This window comes from Mytilus californianus, unplaced genomic scaffold (genome assembly GCF_021869535.1).
Source record: "Mytilus californianus isolate M0D057914Y unplaced genomic scaffold, xbMytCali1.0.p SCAF_17, whole genome shotgun sequence".
In the NCBI taxonomy this organism is placed as follows: Eukaryota; Metazoa; Mollusca; class Bivalvia; order Mytilida; family Mytilidae; genus Mytilus; species Mytilus californianus.
Window position 1 is genome coordinate 11,515,350 of NW_026262659.1, and position 24,359 is coordinate 11,539,708.

Sequence of the window (24,359 nt, forward strand, 5' to 3'; positions counted from 1 at the left end):
GTATTTTGAAATGCACTTGGTTATTCAGATATCTTTGTATACATATTTATCCGACCGACCCTACTTTTGAGCGGCGACCCTTATTGATTTTATTCCCGTCGTAAAGTGTAAAATTAACTGAACTTGTGTCAAAAGTTTGACGGCTGTCATATTCATGATTGTGAACATTTAGATGTATCAGGCAATGGATTTATTTTATTGGCAACTCACAATCATGAATATGACAGCCGTTTTAAGAAACTTGCGACTCGTGTGATGAAATAATCACATTGCCACAATTATTTTCCAACCAAGGGAAATAATCCAATCATTAAAAATACGGTTAAACTCGGCCTCTGGACAACTCTAACCAAGGCAAGACTGACCGCACGACTCAAAATCATGTTGCAAAAAATAAAATGGAAATACCCTATTTGGCCTAGGAGAAAATACAAACTTAATTACATCTTATTATTGTTAATGTAAGTGTTTTTTTTTATCAATTTTTAAAGTACATCCTATATTTATGATCAGATTTCTAGTATATCATATTGATGCTCCTCACTAGCCATCTTATTGACGACTAATTATTGGCCACTGATCTGCATTCTCAAGAAAATTGAGATCAAACAGAGTGACTTGGAATGCCTAATTTAATGGTAGAACATGTGTATTTACAGTCTTATTTGAGAACAGAATGTATTTGTGACACTTTTATCAATGACAAGATTATGAAATTACTTTATATGAATTTTGTGCTTTGTTTAGACATTTCTATCCCATGACTTTATATTGTATTTTTTTTTTTTATCTTTTAAAGATATTTAACTTTATGAATGTATTAATTGATTTACATAAGAAAATGACAATAGTGTCAATCAGACTGTGACTCTTAAACAACAAAAGTTAAAATCGAATCAATATAATAACGATTCAAAATTTGAAAAGGATAAACAAAATATATCTGCAGTATATCCCTATTTTGATAACTGGAATCTTTCATTGGAATACCAGGGGCCTCGGTGGCCGAGTGGTCTAAGTAGTTACTACTGTAATCACTAGCCAGTCAACACTGAGGTTGTGAGTTCGAACCCCGCTCGTGCGGGTACACTCGACTCCAATCTTAATTGACTAGGATTGTCAGTTTTCCTATCGAAGGTCTGTGGTTTTCTCCGGGCACTCCGGCTTCCTCCACCAATAAAAACTGGCCGCTACGAAATAGCCTAAACGCGGTGCTTACAAGTGGCGTGAAAACACCAAAAATCAATCAATCAATCATTGGAATACCTGCATATTCATGATAAGAAAATATTAACAATGATACAAGGTAGGTCCTATAATAGGGGTCAACTGGGATGAAGGGCAGAAAATTTGGAAATCTACTGGAAATAAAGATATACTGGATTGGGACAGAAATTTGGCCTGTCAACAGGCCACCTAGGGACCCCACAAACATGACTGCAAGGGTTTTTAGCTCACCTGGCCTAAAAGGCCAAGTGAACTTTTCTCATCACTTGGCGTCCGTCGGCGTCGTCCGTCGGCGTTAACTTTTACAAAAATCTTCTCCTCTGAAACTACTGGACCAAATTTAACCAAACTTGGCCGCAATCATCATTGGGGTATTTAGTTTAAAAAATTGTCAGATGACCCGGCCCGCCAACCAAAATGGCGGCCATGGCTAAAAATAGAACATAGGGGTAAAATGTAAATTTTGGCTTATATCTCTGAAACCAAAGCATTAAGAGCAAATCTGACATGGGGTAAAATTGTTCATCAGGTCAAGATCTATCTGCCCTGAAATTTTCACACAAATCAGACAACCCATTGTTGGGTTGCTGTCCATGAATTGGTAATTTAAAGAAAATTTTGCAGGTTTTGGTTATTATCTTCAATATTATTATAAATAGAGATAAACTGTAAACAGCAATAATGTACAGCTAAGTAAGATCTACAAATAAGTCAACATGACCAAAATGGTCAATTGACCCCTTAAGGAGTTATTGCCCTTTATAGTAATTTTTTAACAATTTATTGTGAATTTTTGTAATCTTTTACAAAAATCTTCTCCTCAAAAACTACTGAGACAAATTTAATCAAACTTGGCCACAATCTTCCTTAGGGTATCTAGTTTAAAAAATGTGTCCGATGACCCCGCCTGCCAACCAACATGGCCGACATGGCTAAAAATCGAACATAGGAGTCAAATGCAGATTTTGGCTTATATCTCTTAAACTAAAGCATTTAGTGCAAATTTGACAAGAGGTAAAAATGTTCATCAGGTTAAGATCTATCAGACCTGAAATTTTCAGACAAATCAGACAATCCGTTAGTGGGTTGCTACCCCTGAATTGGTAATTTAAGGAAATTTTGCAGTTTTTTGTTATTATCTTGAATATTATTATAGATAGAGATAAACTGTAAACAGCAATAATGTTCAGCAAAGTAAGATCTATAAATTAGTCAAACATGACCAAAATGGTCAATTGACCCCTTAAGGAGTTATTGCCCTTTATAGTCAATTTTTAACAATTTTTTGTAAATTTTTGTTATCTTTTACAAAAATCTTCCCCTCTAAAACAACTGAGACAAATTTAACCAAACTTGGCCACAATCATCATTAGGGTATTTAGTTTAAAAAATGTGTCTGATGACCCTGCCTACCAACCAACATGGCCTACATGGCTAAAAATAGAATATAGGGGTAAAATGCAAGTTTTGTCTTATTATTTTTTGGACCGTTATAGATAGAGAAAATCTTAAAGGAGCAAAAATGTTCAGAATAATGAGCTCTACCAATTGTCCATATATGTCAAAACTGTTAGACAAATTCTTACAGGAGTTATTGCCCATAAATGACAAATTTTACCATTTTTTTCATTTTTGCTTATCATGAAAACTATGATATTTAGAGAGAAACATTTTTTTCCCCTTATGCCTTATATGATTTAAATTATAATAGATAAATAAACACTTTAAATCACAAAAATGATCAGCAAGGCATGATCTATTAAAAAGTCAAATTTGGCCGATATAGTTAGTAAACTGTCACTGTTCATAGGAGTGATTGCCCTCAAATGAGGATTTTTTTTACCATCTTTTGTGTTTTGAGCAAAAACTAAAGAAGGTAGACAGAAACTAAACAGACTAAAAGATCAGTAATACAAGATCAACAAAAAAGAGATTTTTGTCATGAAGTCTTTTCTCCTCTACAATGTTAGAGAGTGTCCTTTGTTCGATATGCACAGAGATCAAGGTGAGCGACACAGGCTCTTTAGAGCCTCTAGTTTTAGGTGCAGAGGGAATGGGATTTTCTCTACATGAGGCACAGGATTAAAGAGCCCCATTCAGACCTGGCATGACTGCACATTTATATATCCTGCATAGCCAAAAGCATGCCATTTGAGAAATGTTTTATTACTGGTTGGTAGATTACCAAAAGATGACCATATTTTTATACACCAGTCAACCCTTGGATTGTGAAATAAGAGAAGCTCCTACATTGTTATAAGGCAGACTTCATACAAGAGCACATCTAGTAAAATGAAAATAACTGGGAATAGTCTTAACTTCACACTTGATTCGCTACTTAGATGAATAACTCAACATTTGTTGACTTGGGTTATTCAAATCTATCTTGATGAATGTGTAATTACGATACCACAGGTACCGTTAAGTCTGTATTAAATTCAGAGATTGACGAGGGTCTGTTGACAACTAAAGCCTTGTATAGGATAATGACCTGCTATGTATAAAAAGCAGTGATTTCAATTTTCCCATTGTGAACTCTCCATTTCAGTGAAGTGGCATTCCAGCAGTGCCAGCTTTTTGAGTATATATTCATTACTATACTATATTCCAGGTCTTGCGTTGCCTATTCCTGTTTCCCATTTTGTTGATAAAGGGTTGCTGCTTGTAAGTACGCTGTTTAATCAAGGGTTTTGAATGGCGAAGTAATTCAAGTTGCAGTTCCTTATGAAAGTTTTAACAACCCTTCACCTCGTTTTAAAGGGGTCTGTGTTCTTGACAAAGTTTATAACATATCTTTCAGTAGGATAATAAAGTGTGATCTTTGTAGGCTTTCTTTAGTTTATAACATATCTTTCAGTAGGATATTAAAGTGTGATCTTTGTAGGCTTTCTTTAGTTTATAACATATCTTTCAGTAGGATATTAAAGTGTGATCTTTGTAGGCTTTCTTTAGTTTATAACATATCTTTCAGTAGGATAATAAAGTGTGATCTTTGTAGGCTTTCTTTAGTTTATAACATATCTTTAAGTAGGATAATAAAGTGTGATCTTTGTAGGCTCAGTAGGATAATAAAGTGTGATCTTTGTAGGCTCAGTAGGATAATAAAGTGTGATCTTTGTAGGCTCAGTAGGATAATAAAGTGTGATCTTTGTAGGCTTTCTTTAGTTTATAACATATCTTTCAGTAGGATAATAAAGTGTGATCTTTGTAGGCTTTCTTTAGTTTATAACATATCTTTCAGTAGGATAATAAAGTGTTATCTTTGTAGGCTTTCTTTAGTTTATAACATATCTTTCAGTAGGATAATAAAGTGTGATCTTTGTAGGCTTTCTTTAGTTTATAACATATCTTTCAGTAGGATAATAAAGTGTGATCTTTGTAGGCTTTCTTTAGTTTATAACATATCTTTCAGTAGGATAATAAAGTGTGATCTTTGTAGGCTCAGTAGGATAATAAAGTGTGATCTTTGTAGGCTCAGTAGGATAATAAAGTGTGATCTTTGTAGGCTCAGTAGGATAATAAAGTGTGATCTTTGTAGGCTTTCTTTAGTTTATAACATATCTTTCAGTAGGATAATAAAGTGTGATCTTTGTAGGCTCAGTAGGATAATAAAGTGTGATCTATGTAGGCTTTCTTTAGTTTATAACATATCTTTAAGTAGGATAATAAAGTGTGATCTTTGTAGGCTTTCTTTAGTTTATAACATATCTTTCAATAGGATAATAAAGTGTGATCTTTGTAGGCTCAGTAGGATAATAAAGTGTGATCTTTGTAGGCTTTCTTTAGTTTATAACATATCTTTAAGTAGGATAATAAAGTGTGATCTTTGTAGGCTTTCTTTAGTTTATAACATATCTTTCAGTAGGATAATAAAGTGTGATCTTTGTAGGCTCAGTAGGATAATAAAGTGTGATCTTTGTAGGCTTTCTTTAGTTTATAACATATCTTTCAGTAGGATAATAAAGTGTGATCTTTGTAGGCTTTCTTTAGTTTATAACATATCTTTCAGTAGGATAATAAAGTGTGATCTTTGTAGGCTTTCTTTAGTTTATAACATATCTTTCAGTAGGATAATAAAGTGTGATCTTTGTAGGCTTTCTTTAGTTTATAACATATCTTTAAGTAGGATAATAAAGTGTGATCTTTGTAGGCTTTCTTTAGTTTATAACATATCTTTCAGTAGGATAATAAAGTGTGATCTTTGTAGGCTTTCTTTAGTTTATAACATATCTTTCAGTAGGATAATAAAGTGTGATCTTTGTAGGCTCAGTAGGATAATAAAGTGTGATCTTTGTAGGCTCAGTAGGATAATAAAGTGTGATTTGTAGGCTTTCTTTAGTTTATAACATATCTTTCAGTAGGATAATAAAGTGTGATCTTTGTAGGCTCAGTAGGATAATAAAGTGTGATCTTTGTAGGCTTTCTTTAGTTTATAACATATCTTTCAGTAGGATATTAAAGTGTGATCTTTGTAGGCTTTCTTTAGTTTATAACATATCTTTCAGTAGGATAATAAAGTGTGATCTTTGTAGGCTCAGTAGGATAATAAAGTGTGATCTTTGTAGGCTTTCTTTAGTTTATAACATATCTTTAAGTAGGATAATAAAGTGTGGTCTTTGTAGGCTTTCTTTAGTTTATAACATATCTTTCAGTAGGATAATAAAGTGTGATCTTTGTAGGCTCAGTAGGATAATAAAGTGTGATCTTTGTAGGCTTTCTTTAGTTTATAACATATCTTTAAGTAGGATAATAAAGTGTGATCTTTGTAGGCTTTCTTTAGTTTATAACATATCTTTCAGTAGGATAATCAAGTGTGATCTTTGTAGGCTTTCTTTAGTTTATAACATATCTTTCAGTAGGATAATAAAGTGTGATCTTTGTAGGCTCAGTAGGATAATAAAGTGTGATCTTTGTAGGCTCAGTAGGATAATAAAGTGTGATCTTTGTAGGTTCAGTAGGATAATAAAGTGTGATCTTTGTAGGTTCAGTAGGATAATAAAGTGTGATCTTTGTAGGCTTTCTTTAGTTTATAACATATCTTTCAGTAGGATATTAAAGTGTGATCTTTGTAGGCTTTCTTTAGTTTATAACATATCTTTCAGTAGGATAATAAAGTGTGATCTTTGTAGGCTCAGTAGGATAATAAAGTGTGATCTTTGTAGGCTTTCTTTAGTTTATAACATATCTTTAAGTAGGATAATAAAGTGTGGTCTTTGTAGGCTTTCTTTAGTTTATAACATATCTTTCAGTAGGATAATAAAGTGTGATCTTTGTAGGCTCAGTAGGATAATAAAGTGTGATCTTTGTAGGCTTTCTTTAGTTTATAACATATCTTTAAGTAGGATAATAAAGTGTGATCTTTGTAGGCTTTCTTTAGTTTATAACATATCTTTCAGTAGGATAATCAAGTGTGATCTTTGTAGGCTTTCTTTAGTTTATAACATATCTTTCAGTAGGATAATAAAGTGTGATCTTTGTAGGCTCAGTAGGATAATAAAGTGTGATCTTTGTAGGCTCAGTAGGATAATAAAGTGTGATCTTTGTAGGTTCAGTAGGATAATAAAGTGTGATCTTTGTAGGTTCAGTAGGATAATAAAGTGTGATCTTTGTAGGTTCAGTAGGATAATAAAGTGTGATCTTTGTAGGCTCAGTAGGATAATAAAGTGTGATCTTTGTAGGCTCAGTAGGATAATAAAGTGTGATCTTTGTAGGTTCAGTAGGATAATAAAGTGTGATCTTTGTAGGCTTTCTTTAGTTTATAACATATCTTTCAGTAGGATATTAAAGTGTGATCTTTGTAGGCTTTCTTTAGTTTATAACATATCTTTCAGTAGGATAATAAAGTGTGATCTTTGTAGGCTCAGTAGGATAATAAAGTGTGATCTTTGTAGGCTTTCTTTAGTTTATAACATATCTTTAAGTAGGATAATAAAGTGTGGTCTTTGTAGGCTTTCTTTAGTTTATAACATATCTTTCAGTAGGATAATAAAGTGTGATCTTTGTAGGCTCAGTAGGATAATAAAGTGTGATCTTTGTAGGCTTTCTTTAGTTTATAACATATCTTTAAGTAGGATAATAAAGTGTGATCTTTGTAGGCTTTCTTTAGTTTATAACATATCTTTCAGTAGGATAATCAAGTGTGATCTTTGTAGGCTTTCTTTAGTTTATAACATATCTTTCAGTAGGATAATAAAGTGTGATCCTTGTAGGCTCAGTAGGATAATAAAGTGTGATCTTTGTAGGCTCAGTAGGATAATAAAGTGTGATCTTTGTAGGTTCAGTAGGATAATAAAGTGTGATCTTTGTAGGTTCAGTAGGATAATAAAGTGTGATCTTTGTAGGTTCAGTAGGATAATAAAGTGTGATCTTTGTAGGCTCAGTAGGATAATAAAGTGTGATCTTTGTAGGCTCAGTAGGATAATGAAGTGTGATCTTTGTAGACTTTCTTTAGCACTGGAAAACATGATACTGATCATATGTTTTAATGTAGGATTTGAAAATTTTAAATTTTGTATTTTGAAGTTTGAATGTGGAGTTTTGAAATATGAATGATTCTTCTCGCCTTTCGTAAAAAAATATGAGTTATTTCCTTTGTCCATTATGGTTGTTAAACCGACTACAATTATATCTCCAACTTATAGTATTGCCTTCCAAAGCTTAATACAATGCAATGTTTAATTTTTAGTGCCCACTGCAAAAAAATGCAATACTCACAAGCAATTTTATTTTCATTTGGAATGGGGTCTATATTTAGCTGTGAAGCCTGGTGAAAATTATATATTTCATTTATTGTTTTTGTATGTAAATAGGTCATTGGTTTTCTTTTTTTTTTTCTCTCTCATTCTAGAGCTTTTTATAACTTTCTATATGATTTTGACTTTGCTCATTGGTGAAGGCCGTACAGTGACCTATAGTTCCTAACATCTATGTCATTTAGACTATGGTGGATAGTTGTTTCAATAGAAATCATACCACACCTTATTTTATACTGAAGTAAATTTCTTAACTTATAAAGTATATTTGAAAAGGACCATTTTATTTTGGAATCCTGTTTCTCTTTGTGAAGCCTTGTTTTTAGCTCACCTGGCCCAAAGGGCCAAGTGAGCTTTCTCATCACTTGGCGTCCGTCGTCCCGCGTCCGTTGTCCGTCGTCCGTAAACTTTTACAAAAATCTTCTCTGAAACTACTGGGCCAAATTTAACCAAACTTGGCCACAATCATCATGAGGGTATCTAGTTTTAAAAATGTGTCCGGTGACCCGGCCAACCAACCAAGATGGCCACCATGGCTAAAAATAGAACATAGGGGTAAAATGTAGATTTTGGCTTATATCTCTGAAACCAAAGCTTTGAGAGCAAATCTGACGCGGGGTAAAAATGTTTATCAGGTCAAGATCTATCTGCCCTGAAATTTTAAGGTGAATCAGACAACCCGTTGTTAGGTTGCTGCCCCTGAATTAGTAATTTTAAGGAAATTTTGCCGTATTTGGTTATTATCTTGAATAATATTATAGATAGAGATAAACTGTAAACAACAATAATGTTCAGCAAAGTAAGTTCTACAAATAAGTCAACATGACCAAAATGGTCAGTTGACCCCTTAAGGAGTTATTGCCCTTTTATAGTCAATTTTTAACAATTTTTCGTAAATTTTTGTTATCTTTTACAAAAATCTTCTCTGAAACTACTAAGATGAATTTAACCAAAGTTGTAAACAATCATCATTAGGGTATGTAGTTTAAAAATTGTGTCTGATGACCCCGCCCACGAACCAAGATGGCCGACATGGCTAATAATAGTACATAGGGTAAAATGCAGTTTTTGGCTCATATATCTAAACCCAAAGCATTTCGAGCAAATCTTTCAAATACAAAATTGTTCATTAGATCAAGATCTATCCGCCCTTAAATTTTCAGACCATTCAGGCAACCCGTTGTTGGGTTGCTGTCCCTGAATTGGTAATTTTTAGAAATTTTTTCAGCTTTTGGTTATTATCTTGAATATTATTATAGATAGAGATAAACTGTAAACAGCAATAATGTACAGCAAAGTAAGACCTACAAATAAGTCAAGTGACCAAAATGGTCAATTGACCCCTTAAGGAGTTATTGCCCTTTATAATCAATTTTTAACAATTTTCATAAATTTTGTAAATTTTTACAAAATAATTTCCACTGAAACTACTGGGCCAAGTTCATTATAGATAGAGATAATTGTAAGCATCAAGAATGTTCAGTAAAGTAAGATCTACAAACACATCACCATCACCAAAACACAATTTTGTCATGAATCCATCTATGTCCTTTGTTTAATATGCACATAGACCAAGGTGAGCGACACAGGCTCTTTAGAGCCTCTAGTTTCTAACTGAAAGACTACTTCATTCTAAATTAGAAAGGTGATAAGATGGACCCTCTTTTGTGTTATTATGTAGGATAACTATCAGCTATGTGTTAAAGCTGGGTATTGGATACCTGACAACCCTACGGTGTCTTCTCATAGGAAAAAAAACCTTTTTATTGGACCAGAGAGAACTTTATATGCAAAACTGAAAAAATAAAGAGGATAAAGGGAAAAGACCAGGTTAATGGCATGAAGCCAAATTTATCTACTACTATTGTTGGAATTTGGTAAACTGACCTTTCAATTCTCAATGCTAAATATCTATATTCTAGGCTAATATACCAATTTAACTGGTAACATAAAATAGTAATTTGACTGGTACAGGTGTTTTTCAAATGACCATAATGACCTAAAATCACATATTCCTTTGTAGTCAATTATTTTTTTTTTGTTCTGAGACAAATATATTAAACTGAAGTTTCAACTGAATGATTAATTACAAATGATTAAGGGTTTATGCGTAGGAACTATTTTGTTTTGAATATTTACCACTCTCAAGTATGTTCTTTTTCGATTTGACGGTTGATTTTTGTTGCATCTTGCAAAGTCTATCTGAATTATTTTGCAAAGAATTCCGCTCAAACTGGTGGTACAGGGGCCGTCTTAAACTTTCAGTGAGGTGAGAGTTTTTTTTTTGCTCCGTTTGAAGGCCTCACTGTGACTTTCAGATGAAGAACAGCAATAAAAGCTCTTTTCCTTTGCTTTTTGTGGGTTTTTTTTTCTGTGCATGAAATGATATTGTGTCATGGATGGGTACCCAATATCCATTGTTTTGCTATTATAATGCAGGGTTTCTTATAACTATTAATCTGCAGTAAATCATCATATTTGTTATTTCTTACTTGTTTGACCTATTATCTTTTAGCTTGTGTAATTTGCCGTGAAATTATTTCATATTCTATAATTCAGTGTTTAATCTTGTACTTGTGAAAACAGGAGAAAAACTTGCACCTATGTACAATATGTACAAAGTAAATACAACCACATGTTGGACTTGTTAAAAAAATGATTCATACTTAGTTGAATTAAACGTTTAACTTGTTGGAATGTGGGTGTTTTAGCACAACCCCCCTAGCTGCTGCAAAATAGACAATTTCTTCTATTTTATTACCATAATTTGACCTTGAGAGGTGAAATTGATGTAAATGTGTTTCATTTCCAATTGTAGTCACAGTCACCCATCCATTTATTTTGACAGGCAGTGTATTATTATCTTTCTCAGGAAACATTTTTATGTGATTTCTATAATTATTTAAATGACTTTATGTGGTTTACAGGTAATGTTCTGAAAGAGATTGTGGAGCCAGCTGGTGCCATTATTAAAGCTTCCCAATTCCAGTTAGGTGATCCCACAATAAGTTTGTTAGAATTATGGGGTGCTGAATATCAGGAGAGTAACGCTGTCCTTGTTAGACCTGAAGATAAGGAAGTATTAAGAAAAATCAGTGAACGGGAGAGATGTCCTGTATGTTTTGTGGGCAAAATAACTGGTGATGGCAAGGTATGAAATATTGTACTGAATTCCAAAATATATAATTAAGTCAAAATTTCTTGCAAAATAAGTGACAGTAGTAATAAATATGTTGATGTAGTGAGTAGAAATAATTAGTGCTCCTTGGAAAAATTAAGACTGATGCAACCAATGCAAAATTTAGAGTTAGAATTTTTTTTCTCAAAAATATAATGTATCAATTGCTACAGGTTGCATTGGTGATATTGTTAAGAAGATGATTTAGAATTTGGTTAACGACTCCAATCAGATTTTCTGAAATGATAAAACTAGGAATTTAGACCCAAAATTTGTAGAGCAATCTGAATTTTAGGTAATTGACACCTTATATTCTTTTTAAAGAATTGTTGTTGTTTATCCAGCCATCTGAAATGTCCAACATCTATAACGTTTTATGCACTGACTCATCTTTTCACTACAAGTTTTACATCTTGAAATAAAGGGAAGATAAGTAACATACTGTCTCTCCTTAAAAACCAAAAATTCACAAAGGGTGTTGATGAACTGAAAAAATTTGAACCAATAAAAGATTTTTTGATCCCTTTGAGTTGCTGTGCCATATACATTAAACCCAAACTTCAGTTCTTAACAATGTAGCTAACTTCATAATTACATGGAATCATTGAATATGCAAGTGTTGAGTACTGATAATGTATTTTGTATTATGTGCATCACAATATGGAAAGGGAAATAACTCTAGCTTAAACTTGGATTTTTTTTTTTTCGGTTGAATAACAAAAAAAACATTTAATCAGATGTAGTATCAAAATGACAAAACTATTGTAGCTAACAGTTGTAGCCCAAACTGAAATGCAGTCAGTATAATCAACTTAAAAAAAAAAGTTTTGCATTGAAATTTAAATTATATCCATAATGATCATGATGATGAAACAATTTACATCTAAAGATAAATGTAGGAACAACGTAAATCTTATTTGAGATTTTGGATTGATTTTGTAAGTTAACAGTGAAATCCACATAATTCTATACCCCAAAAATAAAAAAGTTATTTTACAGTGATATTATTATCAACTTATCACAAATATTTTATGAAATTTTTTATCATGGGAACCATAAAAACTAGTATTAACTTCACAACTAGAATTGTAATATTCTCATGTGTCATTATATAAATAACACATAGCTGAGAGGGTGATAGAGCAGATTGTTACCCCGAGAAAACATTGTCAACTGAGGCGAAGCCAAGGTTGACAATGTCTTTTCGAGAGGTAACAATCTGCTCTGTCACCATCTCAGATATCTGTTATTTAATTTATTATACTGAATGTTCTGTTATTACTTTCGATTAAATTTCAAATTCAAAGTAATAAACTATGACGTCTTGTACATAACAATCATCTGTATTTAGTAAAGCGCACACTTGATCAAGCATCTCTGTGAAGGGAAATAGAGTATTTGCCATAGGATAGAGTCGTATTTAATAAAGGGCACACTTGATCAAGCGTCTCTGTGAAGGGTAATAGAGTATTTACCATAGAATAGAGTAAATTAACACCCTCTTATAAGCCAATCAAAATATTGCTTTTTTACGTGAAGTATAATAAATTAAAGTAAAAATACAAACCAAACATGACTTTCATATTTGTAGATAAAAGTGGAAAATTTTCATCAATTAGAAGGAGATGGCAGCCCTGCCAAAAAAAGAACAAAAAAGAATTTTCCTTATCCTGTAGACCTAGAATTGGAACATGTGTTAGGGTCTATGCCTAGAAAGGTAAAATAAAACATATGTTATGTTCTACTGGTATAGTGTCAGTTACAGTCAGATTTTTAGTTCTGATAAATTATTTTACAGGAACAACGTTTTAACATGTTAGATATGAAGTGTTACTAAAAGTATAATACCATAGACTCGGTTAAAATTGATTTATTGATGTGGGTTTTTTGCTTGATATTTTTTATAGGTAAAAGGACTAGTTACTGTCACTCATGATTCTAGCCGGTAATTAATAAAATTTGCATTTAATCGAGACATTTAATGTCATATTTTGCTATTGTTAAGCTAGACTTCAAATGGTTTTTTTAAAATGAAATGATAAATTAGCACTTGGTTCTGTTCCAAGAAAGGTAAATAATCCATTAGACGATGTAAAGCACCAATATTTATAAAGGGGGAATAATTCATTAATACATACTTAAGCTATATGCCTAATAAGCCATTAGAAATTAAAACAAAAGCTACTTTAGGTCTGCAATCAGCACCTATTGAATTCAAAGATATTCCAAAACATTAAAATGGAATTATTAAGATGACCAAGACCATTGCAACCTTAGCCATGGCTCAATTCATAATTTTAATTAGTCTCTCATTAAGTTGAAGTCAAACAATAAATTACTCATTAGGATTATTCTTCTTTTGAACATAAATCTGTTTGTCTGTTTACTATTCTAAAATAAACAGATCATAAAAAAAAGTTCTGCATCTATTTTCATGTTTTATTCTGAAGGCCAATTTTCGACATCCTGCCCCATGACAGCTTTCGAATAGCCTCATTTTCAGATCTTGTTATCAATATTTAGAATTAAGCAACAGCTTTACCTAAAAAGATATTTTGCTACTATGATGTATTGTACAAAGATGTTAATGTGCGTAACATATTTTTTGGGGTAACAATGTTTGCTCATATTTATCGTGTCATAAAAGGGTGTAGAAAATGGCCATTTAAGTTAAAAATATGTCAATTTCAACATATTTATGACACCATAGTGACCTTTCTGCACTAAAATGACCAGATTATGTTCTACTGTTCATTTATAAATAAAATTTAACATAGCTTGAGTAATTTGACTATTTCTGCAATTTCAGGGGCCAAATTATGGCTGATATTATACCTCATTATTTCTAATAATTCCTACATGGTAATAACTACTGAAAAAATCAAAGACAGCTTTTGTTTAATTTAAAAAAAGGTGGTGCAAAAGTCTGATGTTTGTTTGGTTGTACCAACAAAGCTAATGTACTTTGTTATAAGTGTTTTATCTCAAAGTGCATCTGGAAGTTTGCTAAAGCAATTTCCTTGACCAATTCCATTACACCAATCTTTAACATTTGTATCATCTGTTATGTTTATCCATTTGGTTTCGTGATAGATAAAAGCCAGTGGCAGGATTCAGCTGTTTGATAACCAGAAACGTAATTTTACATGTCCCTTATTATTTTCTTTCAGGAATTCATATTAGAAAGACGTAAACCTGATTTAAAGCCATTGACTTTGGAGGTGAATCTGACCTTGAAAGATGCTCTTGATAGAGTATTACGTTTACCATCAGTGGCCAGTAAGCGTTACTTAACAAACAAGGTAAGGTGAATCTGACCTTGAGATCTTGGATACTGTCTTCAACATGTTGCTCTTTCTTGGTGAAATTTTGATACAAGAGAAAACTCAAATTTGACAAAGGAGAAGGTCGTCCGGTAAGGGCTAATATTTGCCTAAAATTCGAAGTACATCCGATGAAAGATTTTTGTCATTTTTGTCGAGCCTACGATTTTTGTCGCAGAAAGCTAGACATAGGGATAGTGATCTGGCGGCGGCGGCATTAGCTAACTTCTTAAAAGCTTTATATTTTAGAAGGTGGAAGACCTGGATGCTTCATACTTTGTATATAGATGCCTTATGATACGAAGTTTCCATCTGTCACATGTCTATTGTCCATGACCTCATTTTCATGGTTCAGTGACTACTTGAAAAAAAAGTGAAGATTTTTTAGGCAGTTAAGCTGCCTTATGCGAGCACCCTAGATTTGTGTTCTACCCAATAAATGCTGAAATACGTGCCATTGTTATTATCTAGCTGGATATAATGTTATTTATAACTAATTGAATAGTTTTTTCATACTTTTAATTCTGGATTACAAAAATATGACCAGAAAAAACCTTAAACGATCGTCGAACCACCCAAAAGTTTTGAAGTTGCACATAGGAAGTAGTGCTCAATAGAAATCCTTATGTAGTTTATTATCCCCTGTGCTTTTGGCTAAGATGTCAAAGAACAATTGTATGAAATATTTAATCGCCGAAAATCTTTAAAGACAAGTAGTTTAGATTTCCCAAATGGCAAAAGTCGTAGGAATATTGTTTGTCGTCAATACGTGTTACAACTACGTCAGTAGTCTATTAATAAGTTCCACTGTTCATGCTGTTGGCGGCAATTTCAAATTAGAAGACGAAATTTTCGTATCCTTTCAATTTGGAGGCAGGGATTCAAATAAGCGGTGGTCCGAGGTCCGCGACCTTCCACTTTTGCAATCGGACTCTCGACTTGGTTACTAGCTACGCCCGACGGACCTTTCACTTGAAAGAAAATTAAAAATAACTTTGCAAACCTTTTTACCAACGTCTCTAAATAAACGATCTCAAAACGTATTTTCATCTTTATTATTCATGACAGCGATGTTCATTTTGTTCAACCGCTAGCTTTATACAGATAATCGCCTACAAGTAATGTGTAAATTCGAGTAAAATCGTATCTGACTGACAAAAACAACATTGAAAAACAATGGATGCCGTGTAGACAATTACAATATCGGGTCCGATTCCGGAAGCGGATAAGGGTAATTCCGGGTTTTGGAGATCAACTACAAACAAAAATTTCAGGCAGGTGACAAAATACATCTATGCATGGTAAATAAATATAAACACTAGAAATGGAAACCAAAAGATATATGTAAAAGAAAGAAAAAGCAAAAAATATTTGATACAGAAACTCAAAATTACTTTTTGACAAATTTTAATGTCAAAATCCAATACAATGTGACAGCTGGGAACAGTATATCTAACAATATATGTTCCTGGTGACAGTATAAATCTTCTTTATCAGTGATAAATGTTGATAATGCATGTAAGATGCTTTTAAAGTGTAAACATATTACTGCAATTTTTTTCTCAATTTTGAAGGGTCAGTTAACATAGCTGGAAGTTTCTTACTTTGTTTTCGCAAATAGTGCAACTAGATTTTATGATACCTGAATGTAAGCAAATCATATGATATATAGGTGGAATCCTTTGGGTCACTCTACCCCCTCCTGTTTGATAACTTTGAAACGGATGAGATCCCCACCCCTAAACCATATATATTCATGTATGGGACTATATAAATAATCAAATGAAATATAGGGGGAAGTCCCTAGGGTTACCCCATCCCTCCTGTTTGAGAACTTGGAAACAGTAGAGATCCCCACCCCTAAACCATATATATTCATGTATGGGACAATATAACTAATCAAATGAAATACAGGGGAGTCCCTGGGGTCACCCCAACCCTCCTGTTTGGGGACTTTGAAATGGTCGAGATCCCCACCCCTAAACCAAATATATTCATGTATGGGACAATATAATAAATCAAATGAAATATAGAGGGAGTCCCTGCGGCCACCCCACCCCTCCTGTTTGAGAATTTGGAAACGGTCAAGATCCCAAGACAAGACAAGACAATTTATTTAAACTTAAGCACACGTATGGTGCTATAAGAGGATAACAATTATACATTAACAATTACATATATACTTATACATTTACAAGCAAGACACACAATAAATAAATAAGTGATATCATACAATAAAATTGAAATAAACCATAGTTGGTTGATTTGTTTGCAAAATTCTTAATTGCAACGTGGATATGAAGTTATTGTAACATGCTTTGTATTATGAAAATATTTTTTTCAATATGTCTTAGAAACATGCACACTTTTGTTAGCAGTGGCACGTTACAGTGTGATAATAGACCAGTAAGTTTCAATTGGGAAGGATTTTGTGTGTAATATGTAGGTATATATCTTTCTCTTAAAGACATAATTTGTTCATTGGAGCATACAAAAAAATAATGATCCCATAAACCATACATATTCATGTATGTGACAATATAACAAATGAAATGAAATATAGGGGGAGTCCTTCGGGGTCACCCCACCCCTCCTGTTTGAGAACTTGGAAACGGTCGAGATCCACCCCTTAACCATATATATTCATGTATGGGACAATATAACAAATCATATGAAATATAGGTTGAGTGCTTGGGGCCACTCTACCCCTTCCTGTTTGAGAATTTGAAAACGGTCGAGATCCCCACCCTAAACCATATATATTCATGTATGGGACAATATAACAAATCAAATGAAATATAGGGGCAGCTCCTATGGTCACTGTAAACCATCCTGTTTGAGAACTTGGAAACGGTCGAGATCCTCACCCCGAAACCATATATACTCATGTATGGGACTATATAACAAATCAAATGAAATATAGGGGAGTCCCTGCAGTCACCCCACCCCTCCTGTTTGAGAACTTGGAAACAGTCGAGATCCCGACCTCTAAATTAAACCATATATATTCATGTATGGGACAGCAGAACTTATCAAATGAAATATAGGGAGAGTCCCAAGGTTCACCCTACCCCCTCCTGTTTGATAACTTGGAAACAGAGGAGATCCCCAACCCTAAACCATATATACTCATGTATTTGGCAATATAACAAATCAAATGAAATATAGGGGAAGTCACTGGGGTAACCCCACCCCCTCCTGTTTGAAAACTTGATAACGGTCGAGATCCCCACCCCTAAACCATATATATATTCATGTATGGGACAACATAAAAAATCAAATGAAATATAGGGTTAGTCCCTAAGGTCACCCCATCCCCTCTTGTGTGTGTTTTAAGAACTTGTAATAGTTTGAGATACCAACTCCTAAACCATATTCATTCCTGTTCGTCATTTCAAACAGATTTGAATTACATACAAGGTCAATCTCATAGGCATCACATATGCATATCACTTTACTAGACCTAATCAATGTGTACTAGACTTTGCCCAATGTCAGGCGACCATGGGAATGAATAATTATGGCAGCTTTGTTTGGGAGACTTCGTAACAGCATTCTGTTACAATTATTTCTTGTTTATTATAAAATTTTATTGATGCAAAAAATGAGTAGGTTTAATTATATTTTGAATAATTTCTGGTTCTATAAAAAATTTCATTTTAATATGGCTCATTTTAAAGAAAACATATCTTTCAAGCCCAAGAGTGTTTGACCAACTTTATTATAATCACCTGTCATTTTATTCCAAACTTAGACATGTTAGACATCATGGACTTGGGGTGAAGGTGGGGGTCATTTACATTTACTATGGGCAGGTCAGTCAGACCTCACCTTTGATCCCCGTAGTAGTAAACATTTGTCTGATTTGTGTCTCATAACTTTTGCACTGTAGAACACAAACTCAGTTTTCTTTCCAGGGAAGCAAGTCCATGCATACTATTACAAGCTCGTACTAAGTCAACTTGAACTACTAACAGTCAACTAATACCAACGTTAACTATCAACTAGAACAACTGCAATCATTTCAAACTTGTACCACTGCAGACACATGACCATTAAAAATATACTTGATATATGCGTTGCTTTTGAAAACCTTGATAAGATATGAATTATTTGCCTTAATAATTAATTCATTAAATGAACATAAATGCACAATATATGAATGTTTAATGTTTGTTCTTTTAAATCTTAAAAAAAATGAAGCAACATAGCCACAGTTTTCATAATTATGTTTGCCTTGGTTTTTGGTTAACTGCCTACAGCGCTTACAGTGCTTTGATTGTAATGTTAATTTCTCTCTTATAATGAGTAATAGGATAACTATATTTGGTATGTGCGTACCTTGCTAGGTCCTCATGCCCGTCAGACAGTTTTCACTTGACCTCGACCTCATTTCATGGATCAGTGAACAAGGTTAAGTTTTGGTGGTCAAGTCCATATCTCAGATACTAGAAGCAATAGGTCTAGCATACTCGGTGTATGGAAGGACTGTAAGGTGTACATGTCCAACTGGCAGGTGTCATCTGACCTTGACCTCATTTTCATGGTTCAGTGGTTATAGTTAAGTTTTTGTGTTTTGGTCTGTTTTTCTTATACTGTATGCAATAGGTCTACTATATTTGGTGTATGGAATAATTGTAAAGTGTACATGTCTAGCTGGCAGGTGTCTTCTGACCTTGACCTCATTTTCATTGTTCAGTGGTCAATGTTAAATTTTTGAGTTTTGGTTTTTTTTTCTAATACTATATGCAATAGGTCAACTATATTTGGTGTATGGAAATATTTTATGATGTACATGTCAGTCTGGCCGGTTTTATTTGACCTTGACCTCATTTTCAAGGTTCATAGCTCAGTGTTAAGTTTTTGTGTTTTGGTCTGTTTTTCTATTACTATAAGCAATAGGACAACTATATTTGTTGTATGGAAGGATTGCAAGCTGTACATGTCTGCCTGGCATGGTTCATCTGACCTTGACCTCATTTTCATGGTTCATTAGTCAATGTTTAGTTTTCTTGGTTAAGTCTGTATCTTAGAAACTATAAGCAATAGGTCAACTATATTTAGTGTATTGAATGATTGTAAGGTGTACATGTATTTCTTGTTTGGTTTATATGACCTTGACCTCATTTTCTTGGATCATGTTAAGTTTATGTGATAGTTGTAGTAAAGCTTTATATTTAGAACTATCAACATAATATCAATGATTAGTAAAGAAGGCGAGACATTTCAGTGTGTGCACTCTTGTTTATACAATTAAGTGTCTACTTCAGTCGATTCAATTAGTTTATGTTAAAGATTTTAACTGATTTGGTCATCAAAGAGCCTCAAATTCAAGCTTAAATTTGAAAAATCTATCAAATATGCCATAAAACGTCACTTTTCAGATGGTTTTTGTCTAAAATGGAAGTGGCCGCATTCATGTTCAGTCTCAACATTTATATATGTTATGTATTATCAATAAATACAACATATATTTAATATCAAGACTGAACACAAGTGCGGCCACTTCCATTTTAGCCAAAAAAAACGTCTTAAATGAGCACAAATGCTAAAATTGTGAAGATTTCAGTATTTTTGCATGCAATAATGATGCTAATACCTGATGCATGTCCATTGTATTGTCAAAAACAGCCCATATTTATGTAACAAAAGTATTCTACTTTCCAATAAATAGCTAAAAATTTACATTTTCAAAAACTTTGTAAAACGCTGTATTTTGGTGCCAAAAAGGGGTCTTACCAGACCTACTCCTTTGTGATTGGCTGATGTTTTTGTTATGTCAAAAATCAATAAAAATAAATCATGTGTGAAAATTTTTCTTTACCATTTTACAATTTATCATTGATACTCGTTTAACGCTTTTAATCTGTGACCAGTAAACAAACTGTAGCAGGTATAGCACATCTAAACCTTAAAAATGGCCTTATAGAGTAATACACTTGTGATAAGTTGGAAGTTCACATCATTAAATAACAAGATATTGCTCATCTGACTTTGAGATGACTTTGGAAGAGCATGACATCTAAAACCTATGGTCTGTAAACAAATAAGGAATTATTCATTTGACCTGGATATAGTATTCTGATTACAGTTGTCCCCAATCCCCTTATTATAGGAAAATTATACATTTACTTATGAAAACATTATGAATGGGTAGATTCCAGTTGTAAATTTTCTCCAAATTTGCATAATTCATAGGTTGGTGGGGAAAATTGATACCTGTGTTTTATAATCAACTTGTTTTCAATCCTTAGCCATGGAGAATTATGGCAACACTTTTGATTTCAGTTACCTGTATTGTGTAATCAATCCCTCCTAATGTTTTAAACCTTGAGCCTTTCAACTTTATAGTATACATTGTATTTGCACAGTTCATTGGAATCAACTGAATTTCCTTTCTTTTCATTTTTTAAATGTCGATCCTGTCAATAAGATTTTTGCAGCTACATTAGGGATGTCTATTTCATAGTGAACTTTGATCAATTTGATTTTCCTCATGATTGTAATGGTTTGTAATTGTTGAAGACTATCTTGTTACCCTCTAGATTTCATTCTGGTATTTTGTACCTGACTCGTTGCGACCCGGGGGATATGACAATGGTCTCTGTCTGTCCATTAAAAAAAAATCAATACTCAGAGTCTGTTTGACATACATCTTTAATACTTGGTAGGATTATTTTTCATCATATTCTCTTGACCGTGATGTCTTGTGAGTTTGATTTTTTTATGGGACTTTGACCATTTTTTTCAGTTTTGTAACAATGACACCTTGTGAACTCAACTCATCTGAAACTATTTGACAGAAAGCCCTCATTCTTGGTAGAACTGTTTGCCATCATGTATTATTGACTATATTATACAGTCATTTTGATTCAACTACTTTTTTTGGAGTTATTGGACTTTGACTATTTTTTGGAGTATTGTGGCAGTGGACACAACTCCTCTGACACTATTTAACAGAAAGCTCTTATAATTGGTGCTATTGTGCGTCATCATTTGTAGTTGACCATATTGTACTGCCATTTTAATTTGATCATTATCATGAGATTTATGGGACTTTATCGTCCCATAATGATACTATGTGACACACAATTTCATTCCTCACTTATACTTTGTAGCAATCTTGTTCCCTTCATATTGGGGATGTAGGGTATGCAAGTTTGCTCACTAAAGGTTCTTTGATTGATATATTGTTAAATTTGTTCTCATCCTGAACATTCATGAAATATTTTGCACTGGACATTAAGCAAACAATAATTAATCAATAATTTGTTTTGCAGGTAGACAGATGTGTTACCGGACTAGTTGCTCAGCAGCAGTGTGTTGGACCACTACACACACCGCTGGCTGATGTAGCGGTTACAGCACTGTCTTATTTTGATAAAGTAAGTTCATTATGTGTTAGTACTTCAAGACGGTCAAATCATTAATGAACCTGATTGGAAGGAGATGTTTGGTAAATGTAAGGCAAACATTAATCTATATACACAAAGTCTTTCTATCTTGTCCTGATTTTGCATAAGATAATTGACGATGAAAGTTAACAATTAAATCAATATGTTTTGATTATGTCAGATTAAAGGGTAACCCCTAATGGAAAGTCAGTGATATATGGTGTGTAGTTGTATAAGCATTAGCACATCTTATTTCCATAATCAACATTAAAGGAAGGCAAACCAACTTCATTATATGTTTTGTGTTTCTCGTATCAGTTTGTTTGGTGATTAGTTAAGTAGGTATGGCCTTTGTCTTACAGTCTAACCTTGTTGTGTTGAAAACTCAGATGAGTCAAAGTAATTTCTTGGTCCCGGTAAAATTTCCATTTGATCAATGCATATTTACCTCTGATTAGTCGAACTCGGTTGATTCGATTACTCGGTTAAGTCGAGTAAACTTTATAGACCCGTCGATGTAAAATTAATGTAATTTGACCCCCATGTCTCAAAGTTCAAAAGTAAGCAATTTCTTGAGATGCAGACTTGATGATAACAATTCTAATCAGATTTATTTCTTATGCAACCATATTTTTAGTGATTTTTTTCATAATATATAGGACTGACCTTTGTAAATATTTGTGTATTGATTTTATTTGTAAATGTTTTATGTCTGTCCTTGTGTTAAAATTTTATGAGGGACCAAAAAAAAAAAAGGAGATTGAATACACACTCATTAGGTGTCATGTCAAAAAAAAGGAACACTGTTCAAAATATCTAGTTCACACAAATCTAGTGCAGTATTTCATTCAATCCAAATTTATGACGACACACTCGACCTCAGATAAGTCGAATACTTTTGTCCGGTCCCTATGACTGACGTAACGAGGTTGGACTGGATTTAGATTTTGTATGTTGCTGAAATGTTAGTGGCCCAGAATGATGGTCAGATCATTGTCTTGTGAGGCCATTTGATCTAGGTGGGTATGAACCTGGTAATGCATGTAAAAATATTTGAGGGCACAAGTGAGATTGATAGTTTATAGATATTAAAATACCTTTGAAACAAAGATTGTCTGGTTGTAATATTTTATTGGAAACAAAAGATTTGTCTGGTTGTAATATTTTATTGGAAACAAAGATTTGTCTGGTTGTAATATTTTATTGGAAACAAAAGATTTGTCTGGTTGTAATATTTTATTGGAAACAAAGATTTGTCTGGTTGTAATATTTTATTGGAAACAAAAGATTTGTCTGGTTGTAATATTTTATTGGAAACAAAAGATTTGTCTGGTTGTAATATTTTTATTGGAAACAAAAGATTTGTCTGGTTGTAATATTTTTATATTGTAAACAAAGATTTGTCTGGTTGTAATATTTTATTGGAAACAAAAGATTTGTCTGGTTGTAATATTTTATTGGAAACAAAGATTTGTCTGGTTGTAATATTTTATTGGAAACAAAAGATTTGTCTGGTTGTAATATTTTATTGGAAACAAAAGATTTGTCTGGTTGTAATATTTTTATTGGAAACAAAGATTTGTCTGGTTGTAATATTTTATTGGACAAATGATAGAAAAAAACAAAGCTACAAAGCATTTATAGGTAATAATTGATTGATTGCAAAGCTTTAAAGATCAAACTGCTAATCAACTTATACTAATATCGGAACAAAAGATAAACCTAATTCTGAGTTATTTTGATGTTGATCTTTTCATAATTCCAAAGACATAAGAAACACTTGTTAAAGACATTTAAATAATCTAATAATATAAATACCTATCACACACATAAAAAAAGGCAAAATACAAAAGCAGATATATATGAATATAAATTAAAAAGTAAAATGACAAAAATACCAAACTCAGATGAAAATTCTAAATGGAAAGTCCCTAATCAAATGGCAAAATCAAAAGCTCAAACACAATATCATCAAACGTTAAATTTGTACAATACTGGTCAGTTGATAAAGACAGCTATTTACACTTATTATATTAGGATCATGTCATTCTTGGTTGGCTATATAAACTTAATATTACCATTGAAATAGTTGTAGAGAACTAACTGTAGGTGATCATGTTGTCTAATATTTCTAGGATCTAACACATTAACAAATCAAGATACATCTTAATACCTAGCTGGATGTTCATGTACACATGGACATGAAAGTAAAGGCTAAGGAAATAGTCTAAGTTAATTTGTTAAAGGTAAACTGATGACAGATATTTACAGTTTTACAGTGTTGATTGACACTTCATCATGAAGAGCAAAAAACAAACCAATTATATATATTAGTTAAAAAAGTAAAATAACAAAAATTCTGAACTTCAAGGGATATTGAAAACAGAAAATGGCAAAATTTAAAGCTCAAACACAGCAAACGAATGGAAAAAACTTTCATATTCCTGACTTGGTACAGGCATTTTCTTATGTAGAACATATATCC

At 32.8% G+C, this 24,359-nt stretch overlaps 1 protein-coding gene across 1 annotated transcript in view; it reads left to right on the plus strand.

The window, feature by feature from the left end:
- Window positions 1–24,359, plus strand: part of LOC127726469 (phosphoribosylformylglycinamidine synthase-like) — a 94,903-nt gene that overhangs the window by 68,031 nt on the left and 2,513 nt on the right. The window contains exons 11-14 of the mRNA XM_052233846.1: window positions 10,907–11,130; window positions 12,749–12,874; window positions 14,328–14,459; window positions 21,761–21,865. Of these exons, the coding sequence (XP_052089806.1) occupies window positions 10,907–11,130; window positions 12,749–12,874; window positions 14,328–14,459; window positions 21,761–21,865 (587 nt within the window). The remainder of the gene's footprint in view (window positions 1–10,906; window positions 11,131–12,748; window positions 12,875–14,327; window positions 14,460–21,760; window positions 21,866–24,359) is intronic.